The following is a 20,996-nucleotide window of genomic DNA, read 5'->3' on the forward strand; positions in this document are numbered from 1 at the left end:
ATTTAAGAGATAATATATTTAAATAGCATAAATTATGTAATAAAGAGGCGGTTTTCTTCACAAAATATGAAAAGCTTGATAACAGAGGTGCTTGAGGTGAACAGTGCGCGTGGGGAGGCGTCAGTGTGAGAATGTGCAGCGCGCGATATGTGTACTCTCATATTTTACACTGTGAAGCGCGGGTCGATCACTACACACTGGATGTACCTGCTAAAGAAACACCTTTCTGTGCGCCCAGGGTGGGAAATGGGACACTTCAGTTCGCAACTTTTAATCTAACAGGAGCATTGTTGCAGAGACTGGATAGTTGACATGGCAGTAGACGGTAATTATTTTATTTTAATTTTAATCTTAATCAAAAAGATGATCGTAGTAGTTAGGTTGTTCGTTGCAAGCTACAGATGACTCGAGGTATCGGTTGTCCTAGACTAATTTTTACATTTAATTTCTTTGATTAGGCCTATATATTTTGAATATATTTTATATATGCTATCATTTGAATGTAACATTAGTGTTGAAATTGCACTCAGATGGGCATTTGCATTTCTCATATTTTTAAGGTCATTAAATAGGCGTATTTGGTTTCATTTAAAGGCTCTAGTGAGGGTAAAATAGCCTTGGACACAGTGACATTGTTAGTTTTAAAGAATTAACTAGGTTGACAGTCTGCTAATTAATGTCTGTGTGATGTCTCATTCATTTTGGGGGGCTTCAGTGTGTAGGCATACAGTTTTACAGCCTTTTAATATGAAACAGTTACAAAATCATTTTGAGTCATTTGCAAGCAGTGATATTTTTTAGGGATGTCAAATCAATTAATCGCAATTAATCGCATCTAACAAAAAAAGTTTTGTTTGTGTGTGTGTGTGTGTGCGTGTCTATATATATATATATATATATATATATATATATATATATATATATATATATATATATGCATATATGTATACATATAGGCTATGCATTATATATATATATATAATATATGTGTGTGTGTGCACGTGTGTTATATTTACACAAAATGTTATGCGATTCATTAATTAATTTGACTATTTTCATTTATCCGACCTCCAATATGAGGGTAAAATGGCAAAATACTTTGTTTGATATTTTGTGAAATTTGAGTAAATGATTGTTTCTGTGAACAATTGTTTCAGTTTTTGTTGTGTAAATTGAAAGGCGTTGACTAATTGTGGCTTTTCATTGACAAAATTCTGCACGAGAGTCCACGTCTCAACATGTCCTTCAAAACCTCAAAAGAAAAACCCACTCTTCTTTCTTTTCCTTTTCCAACACACATTTGAATGTAGTACTGTATCATGTTATGTGACAGTCTGTATGAGATCACAATTGAAACTTAATATCTGTACTTTTCTGGTGAACCAGTTACCTGCTGAGTGGTTTGTGTCAATACACCACTTTAATGATGGCTTGCATATTCATTTTTGCATTCATCTGCATAGATAATGAGGCCAAACAGATCTGAAGCAGCTATCTCCACATTTCTCTCTCTCTCTCTCTCTCTCGTTCTGTCTGTAGCTCATTACTTCACACAGATGTTGTGTTTCACTCCCTTCCCAAGTTCAAACCCCTCATGCTGTTCAGAGATCTCTGGCAAACTTTCTCGGCTCTCACAAGAGAGCACATCGTTATTTCAATCCAGTGGGTTCAGCAGGTGAGAAAAACATCTTGGCCTGGATTTAATTATGTGCTTGCTTGTGCTTTACGGAATGAAGCGCTGTCATGGATGATGGATCTGTAAATATAATATGAATTTCGAGATTTGTCTGTGGTTGGTTTTCTCTTTCATACTGGCAAAATTAAGCTTTGTTTGAAGGAATAATTCACCAAAAAAATTTAAATTCTTTGAACACTCATGTCATTCTGAACTTATATGGTTTTATTTCTCTGGCAGACCACAAATTGATGATGGCCTTTTCCATACAATGAATATAAACGGTGATCTGTGCCTTTCAAGCAATGAATGAATGTATGTTGAATATATATATATATATATATATATATATATATATATATATATATATATATATAAAAAGATACAATAAAGCTTAAATTTCAGTCTGCTCCTTGTACAAACCTAGTATATGACTTCAGAAGACTTAGATTATAGTGCTACATTTCAGAATATAGTGCTATGAGTCATTTCGAGTAAATTTATGTTGCTTTTTGTCATATTTGGAGCTTGACAACATCTGACCAACATATTTTACTTTTATTGTATGGAAAAGGGTAACATTTTGCTAAATTGCTCATTTTGTGTTTCACAGAATAAAAAAATCATACAAGTTTGAAGCGACATGATTTTTTAATAAATTATTCCTTTACGATTCAGACACTGGAAAACCTAAGACTAATCTGAATGTTCATCTCAGATTAATCATCATCATAGGTGGTTATGGCCTTGAACATAGACATGCTTTTTGACATAAGAATAACATTCTCTAACATTCTACATTATGGGATCAATACTCTTTTTTTTTGGAAAGAAATGAATGCTTTCATTCAGCAAGGACACATTAAATTAATTAAAAGTGACAGTAAAGTTACAAAAAAATTGAAATAAAAATGTATCACAGTTTCCACAAAATATATGGGTCAGCAACACAAGTGTTTTCAACATTGATAATAATAAGAAATGTTTCTTGAGCACCAAATCAGCATATTAAAATTATTTCTGAAGGATCATGTGACACTGACGACTGAAGTAATGATGCTGAAAATTCAGTTTTGCCATCACAGGAATAAATTACATTTTAAAATATATTACAATAGGAATCAGTTATTTTAAATTGTAAAAATATTTCACAATATTACTGTTTTTACTGTATTTTTCCTCAAATAAATGATGAGGATAAGAGACTTCTTTCAAAACCATTAAAAAATCTTACTGACCCAAAACGTTTGAACGATAACATAAAAACTCTGCTGCCTATAGACTTTTTCCCCTTTAGTGGGTCAAGAGTAAGGTTTCAGAAAGAGATACTGTTTCTAGATTTAGGAGCACATCTTTTTGCACACAAATATAGAAAATAAGGGCAGCATCTGTCCAGTACTAACAGGCCTTGACGTGTTTTCACCCTCCAGCCACAGTATGCGACATCTCTCTAATGTCTTCTTCAGAGGCACTGCGATGAAAGACTGTGTTCATCTGTGACTCCATCCCAAATGCATTCATACAGGCAGGCATCCCCCATGCACTCTTGATGAGGACGGCCTTTGTAGCCGCCTGTGAGGCTGCAGGGAACGAGAGCAAAAGACATCCCTTTTATCTCATCCAGGCCTCCACCTTCCAACACACACACACAAAGTCTTTGCTTCTCATTAACCCTTGCTTATGCATAAACACACATGCAGATATAATACCGTCCATCACACACACTGCCATGCGCAGAGATGACTGATTGTACTCGTTTGTGCTGAGACTAAGGTGGTGATTAGAAGCGTGAGGTTTTAATGAGCACATACGCACACTGTATCTGTCTTTGTCTGTTAATGCACTGGCCTCTCGCAGCTTGTGGGAGAAAATCTGCTTAGGCTGCCCACCGACTCATTTACAGTTACCAGCAGAGCGAAACTGTGCTGGTCTGCTGTATTGCTTTTTGAAATATGCACATTTTCACTGTCTAAAGGCTTGTTCACACCAAGAACCATAACTATAAAGATAACTATAAAGACAACTATATTAGCGTCCACACCAGCGAACGATATCCTTCCGTTTATGTTACTGTCACTGTAAATGCTCGCGCTCGTTACAGCGAGATGGATTCTGATTGGCTGTCAATGTTTTTATCGTTCATGGTTCGGAAAGTGATTCCAACGATATCGTTTCTCTGTGCCGTTATCGTTAAAGCTGAGGTATGGACTCTGCCATTCTTTAATATTGAAAACGTTTTTTAGAACTATATCTTTATTTTTATCTTATAGTTATTGTCCTTAGTGTGAACGGGCCTTTATACTCACAGCTATATGTATATGAGTCAATGACGTGATGGGTAATTTTTCTGTCCAAAGGCCTTAATAATAATAAAAAACAAAGATATGACATCCAAAGTGTGTAAGGTAGCACACCTAGATCTCTTTTATTGAATCCAAAAGGTTTTAATTATATTTAGCTACAAATAAAGGTATTTTAAAGATTTTGAAGTGTCAAAAGGTCATTCGGTTTAACTGTCCAAAGGCCAATACAGCCATTTCATTTGTGATTAAAATATCTTAAAAGGTAATAAATGTATATATTTTTTATTCTGGCATGATTTTAGAACCTCTTATATCGACATATATCTTGCAAAATGGTATTAAATTATGTGTAGTAGTCTATTTGTAGTAGTAGTAGTTGCTTTGTTATGAGAAAGAATTAATTTCATTGATGTCATTCGGAGTAACCAATATAAAGAGACCATTTTGGATCAAGTCATACGGTCAGTATCATGTGACAGGATGTGTCATCATTTAGACACCTGCAAAGGACCACATGGTTGTGGAGCAAAGTAACTAACTCTCTCTTAACTATTTGAAAAATTCATGTTTTCACTTGCTCATACGCATGTCCCGAAACATCAGGTCATTTGGTACAACCGCTATTAAACATGGAAAATGTCGTAATATTTAAAAAAAAAATTGTACTAAATATAAAATGTTTGATTGTCCTTTTGCTAGTTAGCTAGCTAAATATCAGTCTGTTAGCATTGTTTAAAAATATCGTCATTCAGTATAACCAAATGTGTCATTCAGTAAAATCGAAATGTTGGTTAAACCGAATGACTTTTTTGGTGACAAATTTTGTAAAAAATGACAAAAGCAGTGTCAATTGATTATAAAAACCACATAATCTCATTGGTAACACTTAACTTCAAAATTAATTATATCTACATTATGGTTTTTTTTACACTTTTAAAAACCTTATTTGTCAATGACCATTTTTGGGCACTTTTGGAACACAAAGATATTTTGAAGATTTTTTTGAAGATATTGTTTGTATTTTCCAGTCAGTGGGATCCAAAAACAACATAGAATTTTTTCAAATTTGTTTGAAACTTTTCAAATGACCTTTTTTGTGTCCCACAAAAGAAAGAAAGCCATACGGGTTTGGAATGACATGAGGGAAAGTAATAGTTTGTGCTAGAAAGTTCTTAACAAAAGTTTTCAGTTAACTGTATCATGAATTTCAAATGCTAGTTTTGTCTAGCTCAGCAAGAACTGATGTTTCCGAGGCGTTCGGTATTTAGCAGCACTTAAAGTTTTCCTTCCTGGAAATCTGGAGCCTCATATGCTTTTCATTAGATTACCCCACGGGCTACCAATGCTCTGCTGTTTTATCGCCCTCTGACACGCCAATGCATAATTTTCCCATTAACTTTGCTGACTAGTATCTTTAGGTATTATTTTGAGTAGAATCCAAACCACCCAGTCAGCTGCAGCAGATACGAGTCATTCAGACAATTCTTTTTGTCGTGGCTTAGCTTTTACTTGAGCCCAAACCTTGAACTCTTCTCTCAACCACCAAAACCCCATTGACAAACCCAGTCCTCGAACTGACCTGTGACCACAGCATTTTTGATAGATGAATCTCCCACAAAGCACTAGTCAAACAGTTCTGCTGCTGTACATCTCAGTGGTCTGTATCTTTCCGAAGGGGGATGTGAAACCATAAGAAGGATGGAATGTGAATGTCTAAATGAATTAATGAATGCCAAATCTCTCTTTTTCTATTGCAGCGGCCTCCAGTTTTACTTTCTGTCGCCCTGCGGTGGAGTACAGGGCTCTTCCAGAGGACTTTAAGTACCAACTGAGTCGTTGTGCAGGTGGAAACCTTACCTGGCATGAGGGGCAAGGACGCAAAACAGCAGGTGGTCGAACGGTCAAACTACTGCAGCAGCCTGGAACTGAAGGACTTCAGGTGAGACCAAGAAGGAAATATTTACCAAATATCTCAGTCCATCTGAATATGAGTCTACACTGAGCACGAGAAAGACCCGCAGTCCTCTTCTTCTGATTAAATAATAAAGATAAGAACAAAGCCAAGCGGTTTATTATATATTCCCTGTATCAGCTTCAAATTATTTCATTTTGTACCATCTCATTAAGCATCAAAACTCTTTCAAGCTCTTACATTTTCACATGATGTTGTAATTGATCAAAAGAGGACATTGTGAAAGACCAGTGTAGGGCAAGCTACTCAAAAATGTTGCTATAGCTGATTACCATATTCATGTATCATATGAATAGATAAACTTGTAGCTTCACTGTTTGCAGTGCAAATGAATTTGACAGCTGTGAAAAATGGCAAAGTAGACTGTAGAAACTAGTTCTTATACAGCAGAGCTAATGCTATGGCAGATTTTTTTATCATAGTTTAGTCATTAAAAGGTGTGATTAGAGAATCTGTGTGCAAATCGAATGTATGGCTGTCTGCTGTTGCATTATCATTATTAATAGTGTGAAAATGTTTCTCGTCTTTCAGAAATGCTCTTGTATGAAAACCTGTGCATTATAAAAGGTGGAGGAGGGCAGTCTGGCAACAAAATGCTTCATTACTCTTTCCATCCATCTAAAAGCTTGCTTAGTTTGTAGTGAATGAGTTAGATGCTGTTAGGCCGGCGGGTACTGAAGAGAGAGACCACTCTCCACAGAATGGCTTTAAAAAAGCCTTGTGGGCCTCAGGTCACATGGGCACTGCTGATTTGAGCACTGAGAGCAGAGATATGGGTCGTAATGTGTGTTTTTAACTTCATTTGATCTTCTGCATTAGCATATTAATGAAGCAAGTGCCTCTAATCGGGTGTGCAGAGCTTTGTGGGTCAAAGTCAGTCTCACCCGCGCAATTAGACTCCTCTTAGAGTTTACAACAGGTTTGCACATAATAATTAGGCCCAAACCTGATTTCGTTAAACTCAGATAGAGAATATTATCTTAATGAGTTTGTGTTCTGCCTTTAATTAATAGTATTCAAAAGTAATTACTTAAAGCAAATCCAATGTTCTGTGGTCATTTTCTGTTCCTTTTCTCTTTTTCTCTTTTTCTCGCACTAAATTAGTTTTTTATCTCCTCAGTAAACTTAGCAGAGGTGCTGTTCATTTGGACATTTTGTGCTTAGTGGATTAAATATGAGGGTTTAAACTATTTTGTAAAATTAAAGTGTTACTACACTCAAAAAAATAACTCTTTGAACGAACATAAAAAAATCATGGAAAGGATTTCCACATGATTAAGTTTTATTTCAGCATTATGCAATTCTGTTATTCCAATTTAATGCACTTACGTTGGGTCAACTTGTTTACTATGGTTGGGCACAGCTTAATTTAATAGTGTCAGCCCAACTAATTTGCAATGTTTTAGAAAATAAATAAAAAGCAATAAATAAAAAAATAAATTGTTTTCATATACATTGATTTTTACAATTAATTCTTCTTGTTTAATTTTGTGATTTATATAACTTTTGTGATGTTCTGTGTTAGAAATCTAGATGTGATACTGGATTCATCCTAAATTGCCTTAACCAAAAACATTGTAAAATCTAAATTGATCATAAGTCCATTGGTGGCAATGGTTTTATAAATCAACATAGGCTTACAATGCTTTTGGGAAATGCAACCCAGAGCACTACCACAGTGATTACTTTCTTATTAAAGTAATTTGAAAGTTTGTTAGCAGGTCCTCAACCCAAGCACAAGTGCAACAATTCACCACAATGGTAACCCTAAAACTATTAATTAACAGAAACTTTTAAATACCAACATAATAGAACAGTAAACATTAAAAAGTCTTTCCATTTTCTCATCTTCCTAAAAACTGCTTAAAATAACACTTTATTTCAACATTTACACTCCTAGTTCAGCCCCTTTGCAAAGCATGATGGGAAGTGAAAATCCAGTTTGATTGAGTCCTGGTTTACTTGGGTTTACTTGATTAAAACATGTTATTCCAATATGAAAACATCAAGTTAAGTCAAAGAGTAATCGTTTCAAGTCAATTTAACATGAATCAATCACATTTAAAGGTGCCCTTGATTCAAAAATTGAATTTACCTTGGCATAGTTAAATAACAAGAGTTCAGTACATGGAAAAGACATACAGTGAGTCTCAAACCCCATCGTTTCCTCCTTCTTATATAAATCTAATTTGTTTAAACGACCTCCGAAGAACAGGCGAATCTCAACATAACACCGACTGTTACGTAACAGTCGGGGTGTACGCCCCCAATATTTGCATAATGCCAGCCCATGATGTTCCCAACATTATAAAAGGCATTAGACAAGGGCAGCCAGTTAACGTCTGGAGCTGCACACAGCCGAATCATCAGACTAGGTAAGCAAGAACAACAGCGAAAAATGGCAGATGGAGCAATAATAACTGACATAATCCATGATAGCATGATATTTTTACTGCTATTTGTAAATTGTCTTTCTAAAAGTTTCGTTAGCATGTTGCTAATGTACTGTTAAATGAGGTTAAAGTTACCATCGTTTCTTACTGTATTCACGGAGACAAGAGCTGTCGCTATTTTCATTTTTTAAACACTTGCAGTCTGTATAATGCACAAACACTTCATTCTTTATAAATCTCTCCAACAGTGTAGCATTAGCCGTTAGCCACAGAGCATATAGCCTCAAACTCATACAGAATCAAACGTAAACATCAAAATAAATACTTTACTCACATAATTCGAAGCATGCATACAGCATGCATGACGAACATCTTGTAAAGATCCATTTGAGGGTTATATTAGCTGTGTGAACTTTGTAAATGCGCTGTAATATAGTCGACAGCTGGTGTGGCAGGGAGCACGCGATTTAAGGGGGCGGCGCCGAGTGTAAATCAGTGCATTGTTAATGATGCCCCAAAATAGGCAGTTAAAAAATTAATTTAAAAAAATCTATGGGGTATTTTGAGCTGAAACTTCACAGACACATTCAGGAGACACCTTAGACTTATATTACATCTTGTGAGAGAACGTTCTTGGGCACCTTTAAACCAGAAACCTGATACAATGGTGTTGAATCAAAATAAATTGTTTAAATAAACTGAACAGCATCAAAAAATCTTTTTTTGAGTGTAGCACATTTGATAGGAGCTGCTTTTCTCTGAAAATAATGCTTTAGTTTCAGGTCAGTACGATATTTTAATGGTTTTGAAAGGAGTTTCTTATATGCTCACCAAGGCCGCATTTAATTGATCAAAAATACAGTAAAAACAGTAATATTGTGAAATATTATGACAATTTTAATGTGATTTCTATTGTAATATATTTATTATATAGACATTATAGATGTCTTTACTGTCACTTTTGATCATTATAATGTGTCCTTGCTGAATAAAAGTATTAATTTATTTAAAAAACAATCTTAGTGTTGGTGCTGATAGCCTTGTGTGCAACGCGCTGACATACAGTATAACGCTCGTGGACCTTTCCCGATCCTAAACCCCCCAAAAAAACAGCAAAAAAAAAAAACAATCTTAGTGTCAAAAAACTTTTGAACGATATATTATTTTTTATTATGCAATATAAATTATTCTTTAATGCATAGACATGGCAAAATCCTTCATCTGTTCATCAGTTTTTATTGTCTAGTCTGTTTTTTTATTTCAAGTCTCAAACACCAGTACAATATCTAAATCTTTCATAAATCTTGCTTTTTGCCAGAGTAATTGGAACAGGAACACCAGACTTAAGGTGAATCTTTTGAACTTAGGTTTAAATTTGTTGGATTTTGCTGAACCGGATCAGAGTGCAAAGGTTCAGTGTGTTTGCCTTTGATTTTCCAAAAAGTGAATCCATGATCAAAAGCTTGGCGTGATCAGACGTCTGTGTTAATTTATTCCTCATGAAAACCCCAAACAGGAGCTGATGAGATTCTAACTAACCTCTGCACTTTTTTGGCCTTAATTTAAACCATCGTTAATGAATAGTGAACCTTGTTAGCCTTGTCCTACAGTGACAGGACAGAGAAACAGCTCTGTTTTATCTCTTCCCCAAAGGCTTCATACACAAATGCTTTGTTCATATCAGCTACACTTGTTAGTATTTTTCTTAACAATGCAAGTTTATGTATCTCAGTACATAAAAGACTCACTGACATCTGACACAGTGTGCTCATCCCCAAAAAAGTTAACAAAGAAGAAAAGAAAATAGAAAAACATGTCACTTTTATCACAAATGTTTTCTCACTTTCATCAGTACTGTTGTTATTGTCTATAAACTTTGCCAAGACATGCCACTTTCCACAGTTGTGTCATCTCAAAATGATCAAAGAAGAAATGAAGAACTGAAGAAGTGCTTTTTGACTATTAGTAGTCAAAAATGTGACTATTATGTATGCATTTGTGTACTGGGGGCCATTTTTGATTGTTAGGATTTGTATTTCCTCTTTATTGTTCTCACACTGATTCTCTGTGGTCTATGTAAATGGAACTCTATCTATAAATAATTAATACTGTACATTCACATGGTGTGAATTCCTCTCTCACTGACAGATTCTGTAATGTATAGACTCTCTCTATACTATTTCCAATATAGGGACATTGTAGAGTAAGAAAGATTGCATCAGCTTGTCCTACTGTAAATGACTCAATCGAATGTCATAGAGTGCAATTCAAGAGAGAATCTTAAATAATGGGCACTAAAACAGAGAAAGTTTGACAGCTACTTTGGCAAATCCATTTATAAGCCACAAAAAATAGGATGTTTATGGTTTGCTGTGAGAGCAGGTAGTTAAAAAGATTGGCGCAGATGTAAATGCATTCTCTGATAGTCTCATATTCCCATCTGCTTACAATCCATGGAGGGACCTCATTGTGTTTATGCCCTATAGAGAGCATTAGAGACAGTTGAGTTGTGCATCCCACCCAAAACCAGCTGAGTGGAACAGTCACTTATTCAGCCTATATGTGTGCATGCATGCATACATGTATGTGCACGTGCAAGAATGTATGTGTGCGATTTCCTGCAGTTGCAGAAGAAAGAATTCCCCACTGCCCTCAAGGGCAAACACAGCAAAGGCACAAAGCAGAAAGTTGCCTGAGGGAGAAGAGAGAGAAAGGGAGCAAGAGAGATGGGGCAAAAACTGTGAAGGAGAAAGAAAATTGAAGATGAACTTGAGGGATGGGGTACAGATGGTGGCAAATGGCTTAGAAAAGCAAAACAAATAGAGGGAAAACTGAGAAAATGGAGGGCTGTGATTTTGTGAGGATAAATGACTGTTAATGAAACGGAACACTAAGGAAAGGGAAGAAAATATGCAAAGCATAGCGAGTTATTTTATGAAACAAGATTTGCTTCAGGACGGTGACTCAACACATTATGAAATAGAAAAATAGAATATATGAATAATATATAATATTATAAATGAGATTTGACATGTTTTTGAAATAAGACCCTTATGCTCATCAAAGCTGCATTTATTTGATCAAAAATACAGTAATATTCTGAATTATTACAATTAATATAGCTGTTTTCTATTTTAATGTATTTTAAAATTTAGTTTATTCCTGTGATGAAATCTGAATTCTCAGCATCATTACTCCAGTTTTCAGTGTCACATGCTAGAAATCATGCTTATTTGATGCTTTAGAAACATTTCTTATTATTATCAATGTTGAACACAGTTGTGCTGCTTAATATTTTTGTGAAAACCATAATAATACATTTTTTTTCAGGATTCTTTAATGAATGAGAAGTTCAAAAGAATTACATTTATTTAAAATAGAAATATATGTAGCATCATAAATACCTTTTTGATTCAGTCCTTGCAGAATAAAAGTATGCTGCAAATATTTGCAATACTCGTTTTGGTGTTACATTAAACCAAATCCTAATATTTTAGGTCACAGATGATTTAAGTCCTCATCAAACTCTCACTGGCTCTAAATGTGGATCATTTGCTGGAATTATCTTTGCTGGATGATTATGTATTAATGTAATTAGTCTGCGATCATATGGAAGTGTGCGTTGAAGGTCAAGCGAGTGTTATTGTGGCTCATGTCACTAGCGCAGTCATTGTGACGACTGCTAATCATTCTAGAATGGCCTTCATTTATACAGCTCGATGTGCAGAATCATGGCCATGTCTGTCTGGTGGCCAATCAGGTGGCTGCGTGAGATGAAAACATCCATCTTAATCACTGCCGATGCATGACTGGGAATGTAGTTATTTATTTTATTTAAAAAAAAAAAAAAAAAAAAAGCATATTTCCCAGAGGTCTTAGCAGGAGGGAGAGCTGTTCTGTTTATAGGCCTATTCTTTTTTATTATTGTGCAAGAGATAGGTTTCAAATTAGTAGTGCTATAAAAAGTTGTGCATTCATGCACGGTTGGACTCCAGTAGGATGCATACAATTCAGTCACATTTAGAGATTTGTTTTCTGTTCCACTTCTCTGTGCAATGCATATTAAAATTAGTTTTTCTGTCTCTCTCTTTCTCATGCTCTATTTCTTTCTCTTTCAGTTACGTTCAGGTGAATCGTACTCTGTTTACCACACCAGCCCCACCTTGCCGTGTCTCTCCAGGCCAGTGGTTCTGTGGTCTCAGCAGGATGTGTGCAGATGGCTGAAGAAGCACTGTCCTCACAACTACTTGACCTACGTGGAAGCCTTTTCCCACCACGCAATTACAGGTTTGTAGTTTAACTTAAAACAAAAAACAATTGCAGGTATTATATGTAATTTATATCCCTGTATGATGTTAACGTGTAAGCCATTATTCATATGGAATTGCCTATGCATATTCTGTATAAAATCTCACATCACAGTAGCGACCCTGCAAAAAATAAAAATAAATAAATAAATAAAAATCACCTTTTTAAAGGTATCGCATACTCAGCATCCCCTGAAAGCAACACATCTACTGAATCTTATATGGTATGACAGAAGCATTAACTTTTTAGCTGAAGGTCAGCCAAACTGTGCTCTCCTAAAAACATGTATCTTGTCAAAGAACTGATACTATTTTATTCTCAACCTCTGAATTTACATTTCCCCGTGCTTTACTCTTTCCTGCTCCATTTTCAGTATTCTAAAAAAAAAAATGTAAATGTTCTAGCACTGGCATAGGAAACTCTTTTTCTTTTTGAAAGACAAAGATAAAAGTGTCAATTTTAAGGGCTTTTGAAAAGAATCAATTCAATTCCAATTTTAATTTATTTATAAAGCAAAATTAAAAACAACTACCATTGACCAATGTGCTGTACAAGAAGTCAAAAGTAACAGACATGACCATAAAATTCATTCATTCAGGCAGGCACAAAGTCACAGATGTACAAAAGGAGCATAAACAGTAAAGCAACACATCACAGATTGTAAGACAGATCAAACGATTTGAAAAATGATTTTTTTCCGATTTAAAAATATTTGGGGGTGCAGACTCCAAATTATTAAAAGAGAGAAAAGACTTCATTTTCACCAAGACTCAAGACTGATAGAAACTTGATTTTACAACCTGATTAACTTGTCTATCAAGCTTTAGCTCCCAGATTTTTCGCATAAGGTTTAACATAGGGTGATAAGACACAAAGATATACTCTGGGCATCAGAAGGGTAAAAACAACAATCTCTGTTGTACTCTCATTTAAGCTTAAAGGTGCCCTAGAATCAAAAATTGAATTTACCTTGGCATAGTTGAATAACAAGAGTTCAGTACATGGAAAAGACATACATTGAGTTTCAAACTCCATTGCTTCCTCCTTCTTATGTAAATCATACCATCGCTATTTTCATTTTTAAACACTTGCAGTCTGTATAATTCATAAACACAACTTAATTCTTTATGAATCTCTCCAACAGTGTGTAATGTTAGCTTTAGCCACGGAGCACTATCTAACTCATTCAGAATCAAATGTAAACATCCAAATAAATACTATACTCACATGATCCGAGGCATGCATGAAGCATGCATGACGAACATCTTGTAAAGATCCATTTGAGGGTTATATTAGCTGTGTGAACTTTGTAGGGGGGGGGGGGGTATTTTGAGCTGAAACTTCACAGACACATTCAGGGGACACCTTAGACTTATATTACATCTTGTAAAAACTGGTTCTAGGGCACCTTTAAAAAATTAAAGACATCCATGCTTTAATATCCATAAGGCAATGATAACATATCTACTGTCATATATATATATATATATATATATATATATATATATATATGTCATATTATGTAATCATATTTACAATATTATACACTACCATGCAGATGTTTGGGGTCAGTATGATTTTTTTTTTTTTTTAAAGAAATTAAAAAATAATGCTTTTATTCAGCAAGTGATGCATTCATTTAATCAAAAGTGACTGTAAAGACTGTAAAGACAAAAAAGTTATATTTTAAGTAAATGCTGTTTTTTCAACTTTCTATTCATCAAATAATCCTGAAACAATGTTCATGACTTCCACAAAAATATTAAGCAGCACAAACAACTGTTTTCAACAGTGATAATAATAAACTTTTCTTGAACACCATATTAGAATGATTTCTGAAGGATCATGTGACACTGAAGACTGGAGTAATGATGCTGAAAATTCAGCTTTGCCATCACTGGAATAAATTATATTTTAAAATATATTAAAACAGAACAGTTATTTTGAATTTGTAATAATATTTCACATATCAAATAAATGCAGCCTTGGTAAGGAAAAGTGCCGCCTTTGAAAAATATCAAAAAAATCTTACTGACCAAAAACTCATGAACAGTAGTGTTTGTTGTTTGCCAAAACAACCTCACTCACAAACAATGACTAGCACCCTTCACACAAACAAGCGATTGTGTGTCACGTACATGCCAAACTGTGTCGCATGCATGGTACAGTGGTAAATGTAATCAAAGCACAGAAAGTCATTGCACAAAGTCATTTTTCATTAACACATGTTATTGTTAGTGTTAAAAGTTACATTTCATGATATATCAACATATTTACCCACCTAAGAATAAGTGATAGAACACAAACTGGACACCAGGCCTGCGTCTCAATGTGCAGACTATCCATCCTAAATAGTATGTGACATTAGAAATATTTAGTACTATTTAGGGTGGATAGTATGCACATTGGGAGGCTAGTGACTGTTAATTTCTTCTTGTTGTGATGTTTATTAGTGGTTTGCAAACCAGCTTATGGTGCATTACTGCCAGCTACTGAACTGGAGTGTGGTGCATCAATCATTATGAAAAAATAAACACAAAAACTTTACATTCTTATATAATTTCCTGTTTCTTTTAAACAACGTATCAAAGCAATTCTAATATTTATTCTTTTGCTGTTTACTTAATAAATACTCAAAAGTCATGTTGTTTAAAAATCAAGTTCCTACTAGGTTAGTGGTCGAAAGGACATCAATGTGTGGATATCAAATGGACGTCATGTTTCTGACGTCAGATTGATTTGGATATTTGACCTGTTTTTTTTACATCAATGTTTGATGTCAATTTCATGTCTTCTCAAAATCAAGTTCTTACTGTGTTGGTGGTTAAAAGGACATCAATGTGTGGATATCAAATGGACGTCATGTTCTGACGTCAGTTTTGATTGTGGATATTGATTTGGTTTTTTGACCACTGGGACACGTTTCAAAAGAAGATGTGGCAAATGGATGCTGTTCGAGGCCCCAGTTAAGAATGCTACTTAAACTTAATCAGGCTGAAAAAGAATTCATATTATGCAATAAATATCAATCAAACACACAAATCATTGCTGTCAATGTGATGTTTATGAGACCATGACACTGATTTGATGTAAACTGAAGGTCAAACATATTGGCCTGCATATACATTAAACCAATTTCAGTTGTCAATCAACTTGACCCTTCGCAAAGATTGACCCTTCGCAAAGACCCGCCCCCCTTAGTTACTGTTGCTTTGTCCGACAAGCCATGGCGCTGTCATGCCATACGCAGTGAAAAATACATCGCGAAGCAAAGAGGACACTGACAACACGTCGACAGAAAAGACAAAGCAGGTTACTTATGATATTAAACAAAGTCCCATCTTTTAAACTGTGTAGTTTTTTAAAGAAATTCAAACAATAAAAACCGTTTTGTGGCTCTTTAATGTGTCGTGACAGATTGCTGTAGCGCCTCAGCTCAAGAGGCTCGTAAACCGATCATCTCTTCCTACTAGTCCATTTATAGCATCAAATAAACATGAGTGAACATGAGAAGGAATGATGTTTAAAATGTGGAAAGACGTAAATACACACCATTTTTCAAGTTCAAGTCCACCGAGGTTAATCTTCTAACTCCTGACTGCTTTGTCGACAAAATGGCGGATTCGGCGTTCTGATTGGTTAGATCGCTTGTCAATCAAACTCCCACTGTCAATTACCACTGGAAGAAACTGACCCCAAACTGACCTTAAAATTATGTTATACAGCATCTTGATCAAGTCTTGACTAACATTTGATGTCAAATTGATATCAAGGTGCCCAATGGGTATGGTTGAACCACTGTAGTCACATGGACTATTTTAACGATGTCTTTACTACTTTTCTAGATCTTGAATGTGGTAATTACATTGCTTTCTATGGGGGATAAAAAAAAAACAACTCTCAGATTTCATCAAAAATATCTTAATTTGTGTTCATTTAGATGAACGAAGGTTTTACGGATGTGGACCGACATGAGGGTTAGTAATTAATGACAGAAATTTTATTTTTGGGTGAACTAACCCTTTAAGTTTGGAATACATGAAAATGTTGGATTGGCTATCAGTGCAGAAAGACACAGCCAGACAGTGTAGTTTCAGCTTTACCAGCAGGGGCAAATGTGGCCATGCTAACCAACCAAACCTTGACCTCTCGACCACACCAATGACTCCCCACTGGCTCGAAGCTAAGACTCGCTGGCCATACTGATTTCCTTCATTATTATTTTACCATGTTTTCTTTGGTTTGAAGAATTATAGTGTGAAAATGTCTGAGCGTGTCACGGGGTCCCACACACACACTGGTGCTTAGACCGCTGCTTCTCCCACTCAATCCTTGAGCACGATCTCGCTCACTAGGGACCTGTGCTCTTCTTCTCTTCTCTATCGGTGGACACAAAGCATCAGGATCACAGACACACTGGGTGAGATCCAAAGAAAAGGAAATCAAGAGAAAAGGAATTCAGGGAGTTAAAAAACATGAGGACGAAAGACAGCCACAGTGGTTTTTCTGCAGAGCTGTGGACTGAAGTGTTTAGAGTCACAGCACGAGAGGCTCAGTTGGATACAAAGTGGGAAATGAACCCGGGGCGGCCTGTGCCCTCAGGCAGCAGTTCCACACAGCATGTTGCCATAGTCACACATGCAAAGATCACTGGGAACACAACGATAATAACCTTACGGGGATTTGCAATGCTGTAACTTGTTTATAGCTCCCAGCAAAACTGTGCATACATAATGCAGAGACTGCAGAGCTTGTGTGTTTCCAAAGAGCTCATGCCTACTGAAATTGTCTCTCTTCCTGTCAATTTGTCTTTGTCAGGTCGTGCCCTCTTGAGACTGAATGGCGAGAAGTTAGAGCGGATGGGTTTGGTTCAGGAGACTCTGCGACAAGAGCTTCTCCAGCAGGTTTTACAACTACAAGTACAAGAGGAAGGGCGCAACTTACAGCTGCTAAGCAGAGGTGTGTATGTGTGTGTGAATAAAGAGAAAAATGAGGAAGAAAGATTCTGCAGCAGGTGTCATGACCTAAAGCGATAATGTGAGCATAATGGAAAATGGAAGTTGTGGGCTTTGGTGTATATGTGCCTATTTATCTCTTCCTAGCAGCGTTGTTATGCTTTGGTGCAGGGGGGTTTACATTTTTTGATGACAATATGTTGATCCCCTTGAAAAGGACACCATTCCAACAGCATAAAAACAGCTATATATTTCCATGTATATACACCCAATCAGGGCCTAAAACTAATTTTTTAGCGAGGAAGGCATGAAAGAGAGCTCAACTTCACGCACTCTCTGAGAGACGCGGCTTTCAGGTCGCTCGCTTTGGATGTTAAACTTCCCACACAGTGCGTGAGTAACAAATTCCCTTTTTCGTGTTCCAGCGCTTGAATATTTACATTGAAAAGGCTGAAAATTTTGTGATTATGAAGCACTGACTTGCCAACTGTACACGTAGTTCACGTTCATGTTGTCACAACATAGCATTGTTAGAATTCAAAAAATTGTTACTGGCCAATTGGCGACTGACACCATTTCATTCATTCGCCAACGCCGAATATACTGTGGGACAAAAAGTGATATTATGTTGTTTCTAAAATTTAATTATTCACTATTTTAATGTGATTACTATTAGCCAAAATGATTCAAATAATATATGGAAAATATTTACTTTGTATTAAACATAATTATCTTTTTTTCTACCCACTATTAGAGTTATATTAGATTTATATACCTGAAGAAAAACAAACTAAGGTGGTCATTAACATAATCACTCACCAAGGCTGCATTTATTTGATCAAAAATACAGTAAAAACAGCAATATTGTGAAATATTATTACAATTTCAAATAACTGTTATCTATCTGAATATTATATTTTAAAATGTAATTTATTCCTGTGATGGCAAAGCTGAATTTTCAGCATCATTGCTCCAGTATTCAGTGTCACATGATCCTTCAGAAATCATTCTAATATGCTGATGTAGTGCTCAAGAAACATTTCTTCTTATTATCAATGTTGAAAACGGTTGTGCTGCTTAACATTTTTGCATAAACCTTCAAGATTCTTTGATGAAAAGAAAGTTCAAAGGGACAGCATTTATTTTGTAATATTATAAATGTCTTTACTCTCACTTTTGATCAATTTAATGCATCCCTGCTGAATAAAGGTATACATTTCAATAAAAAAAAATCTTACTTAACACCAAACGTTTGAACCGTAGTGTAGAGCGTAATGGAAATTTTGTCTCCTGGATTCTATCATTCACCATACACCACTAATATGTGTATATAAGTATTTTTACAGAATAAAATAATTCATTCTTTCTTTTTTTCTCCATTTCTCATTTTCTTTCACTGTCCCTCTCTTCTCCAGGGCTATCTGGAAACCTGTCATAGCTTCAACCATGCGTGGGGCAGTTCTACCAGACTGACTGCACTCTGAAGGGACATCAATATGACTAGTCAGGATGAGGCCAGAGACATTTGACTGGAGCTGTCAGGGACTGGGACACGGGGACAGGTTTCAGTTATACAGCTCAGCCTCCACATCCTCACTACACTTAAGCAAACTCAGACCAGATGACACCCACAAAAGGAGCTTTCATGTGTGTCTGTTGATTTATCTACTCCAAATCTCCTTAAAAAATCATAAAATGCAGATCTTTGTATCTGATGAAGGTGGATCCAGCAGGCTGTACCAAAGCTCCCTGGATTTTGTTAAAAACTCAGATCTACATTGAAGTCTACAAGACATTCAACGGTAACCTGGATGTCTGGAAACACTATCAGAGCGTGCAAAAGCTGTGTTACGAAGACCTTTTGCACATAGAAAACAAACTTGCCAACTATTTTCTGCTGGAATGTGACCTTACCAGACGTGCCCTCAAATGTGCCCGTCAAAACTGTGGTATTATATATGCTAAATATATCCGGTAGAGATCCTGTAGGATTTTACATGAATCAAATCACATTAGAGATGAACCTAAAAGATTCAAACCTGCATTTGTACTCTGTACTCAAGTGGACTTCCTGTATATGGCTATAGGCTGTACTGTTTTTTGTTTCTTGTAACAATTCAGTTGCTTTTTAACAAAGAGATAAAATGTGTCCAAACGAGTTTCCCACGTGACAATGACAACAGCATTTACACTGAAATGATAAGTATCGCTGGCCACAAAAGGCTGTGTAAAATTACAAAGCTCCGCAAGTGTCTGAGAATTGCAGATGACAGATGTAAGGTTAAGATGAAACGGATGACGTGCTGCGTTGTGCCCTAAAAAGACTCAAGTCTTGACTTGCACGAGAGACCATTCAAATAACCCACATCAAAACATCGAGATGATACAGTGCGAGAACCTGAAAGCTGTTTGAGTCACGCAAAACTTGTAAAAGTGTATTCCTGCATTATTTTGTGAAGAGTCTCATGTATTATTTTAAGTAATGATAGGAGACTGATTCCTTAACATGGATTGTTAAGTGTTGTGACACCATGACTCGGCTTGTGATGTATTAGATTTGATTTTCCATCAAGGTTGGGCAGAAACATTCTTCAAATATTGTGGGAAGTGCATTGGCATTTAAGATGTTTTAAAAGATACTTTATAAAGATTTCTACTGAAAATGCTAAACTTATCTTTAATTTGTTGAAAAGCTAATTGTTTTGTCAAATAGGGAAATGTTTTTAGCCACAGTTCGGATTACACAATGTGCTTTTACCCGCGGACAGTGCTGTTCGTGTTAAATCTGGATTGTACATTCTCAGAATGAATTATGTCACATTTTCACATGACGTACCAAAAGAAACATTTGGATTTTTTTCCACATATATTTGTATGGTTGAGACCTAGTTATAGACTGTTCTAATTGATTACAAATGTTAAATAATAAATTCATTTGTGATGTTACCATTTTAAATAATTATGTGCATATTTGTATTTGATATTGCAAAAGATTTCTTACATGTTTGACAGGTTGTGATCATTATGAAACAAGTAGCCTATATTTTTCCCCATTTCTTTTTATGCTTTTTGTTTGTGTGTATGAGTATGTGTGTGATATGGGAATTAGTTCAGAGATAACAGTACTCCAAACAAGCTGCACTCAAGATGTTTTGTGCACTTTTTATTTAAAATAAAGCGAGCCTGCAAAACTTTAATCAACATTTTTAAAAGAGAATGTGTGTTTTGTTTTATATGGGTCATTTCTACAATACTGTGCCTTTTGAGCTTTGAAACTTTTTAAAAGTGTTTTTGTTTCATCATAAAAATATAATTCTAAAGTATTTAAGTCATACAGTCCAAGCTCAGTCATTTTAATAAATTTCTAAACTCATGAAACATGGACTACAA

General features: G+C 35.5%; 1 protein-coding gene across 1 annotated transcript; it reads left to right on the forward strand.

The window, feature by feature from the left end:
• The first annotated feature begins 71 nt into the window (after positions 1-71).
• Positions 72-20,807, forward strand: samd10a (sterile alpha motif domain containing 10a). Its single transcript, XM_048209499.1, has 5 exons — positions 72-325; positions 5,736-5,917; positions 12,462-12,630; positions 17,470-17,610; positions 19,022-20,807. Exons 1-5 carry the CDS (start codon positions 313-315, stop codon positions 19,042-19,044), a joined length of 528 nt encoding a protein of 175 aa, XP_048065456.1. The 5' UTR covers positions 72-312; the 3' UTR covers positions 19,045-20,807.
• Positions 20,808-20,996: the final 189 nt, after the last annotated feature.

Source organism: Megalobrama amblycephala, linkage group LG12, assembly GCF_018812025.1.
Source record: "Megalobrama amblycephala isolate DHTTF-2021 linkage group LG12, ASM1881202v1, whole genome shotgun sequence".
NCBI lineage: Eukaryota > Metazoa > Chordata > Actinopteri > Cypriniformes > Xenocyprididae > Megalobrama > Megalobrama amblycephala.

What these genes read in the sequence shown, in the direction of transcription:
- samd10a (XM_048209499.1), top strand. An exon ending in CTGGAACTGAAGGACTTCAG is followed by an intron (nt 5,918 to 12,461) that starts GTGAGACCAAGA and finishes TTTCTCTTTCAG; the next exon opens with TTACGTTCAGGTGAATCGTA. An exon ending in CTTACAGCTGCTAAGCAGAG is followed by an intron (nt 17,611 to 19,021) that starts GTGTGTATGTGT and finishes TCTCTTCTCCAG; the next exon opens with GGCTATCTGGAAACCTGTCA.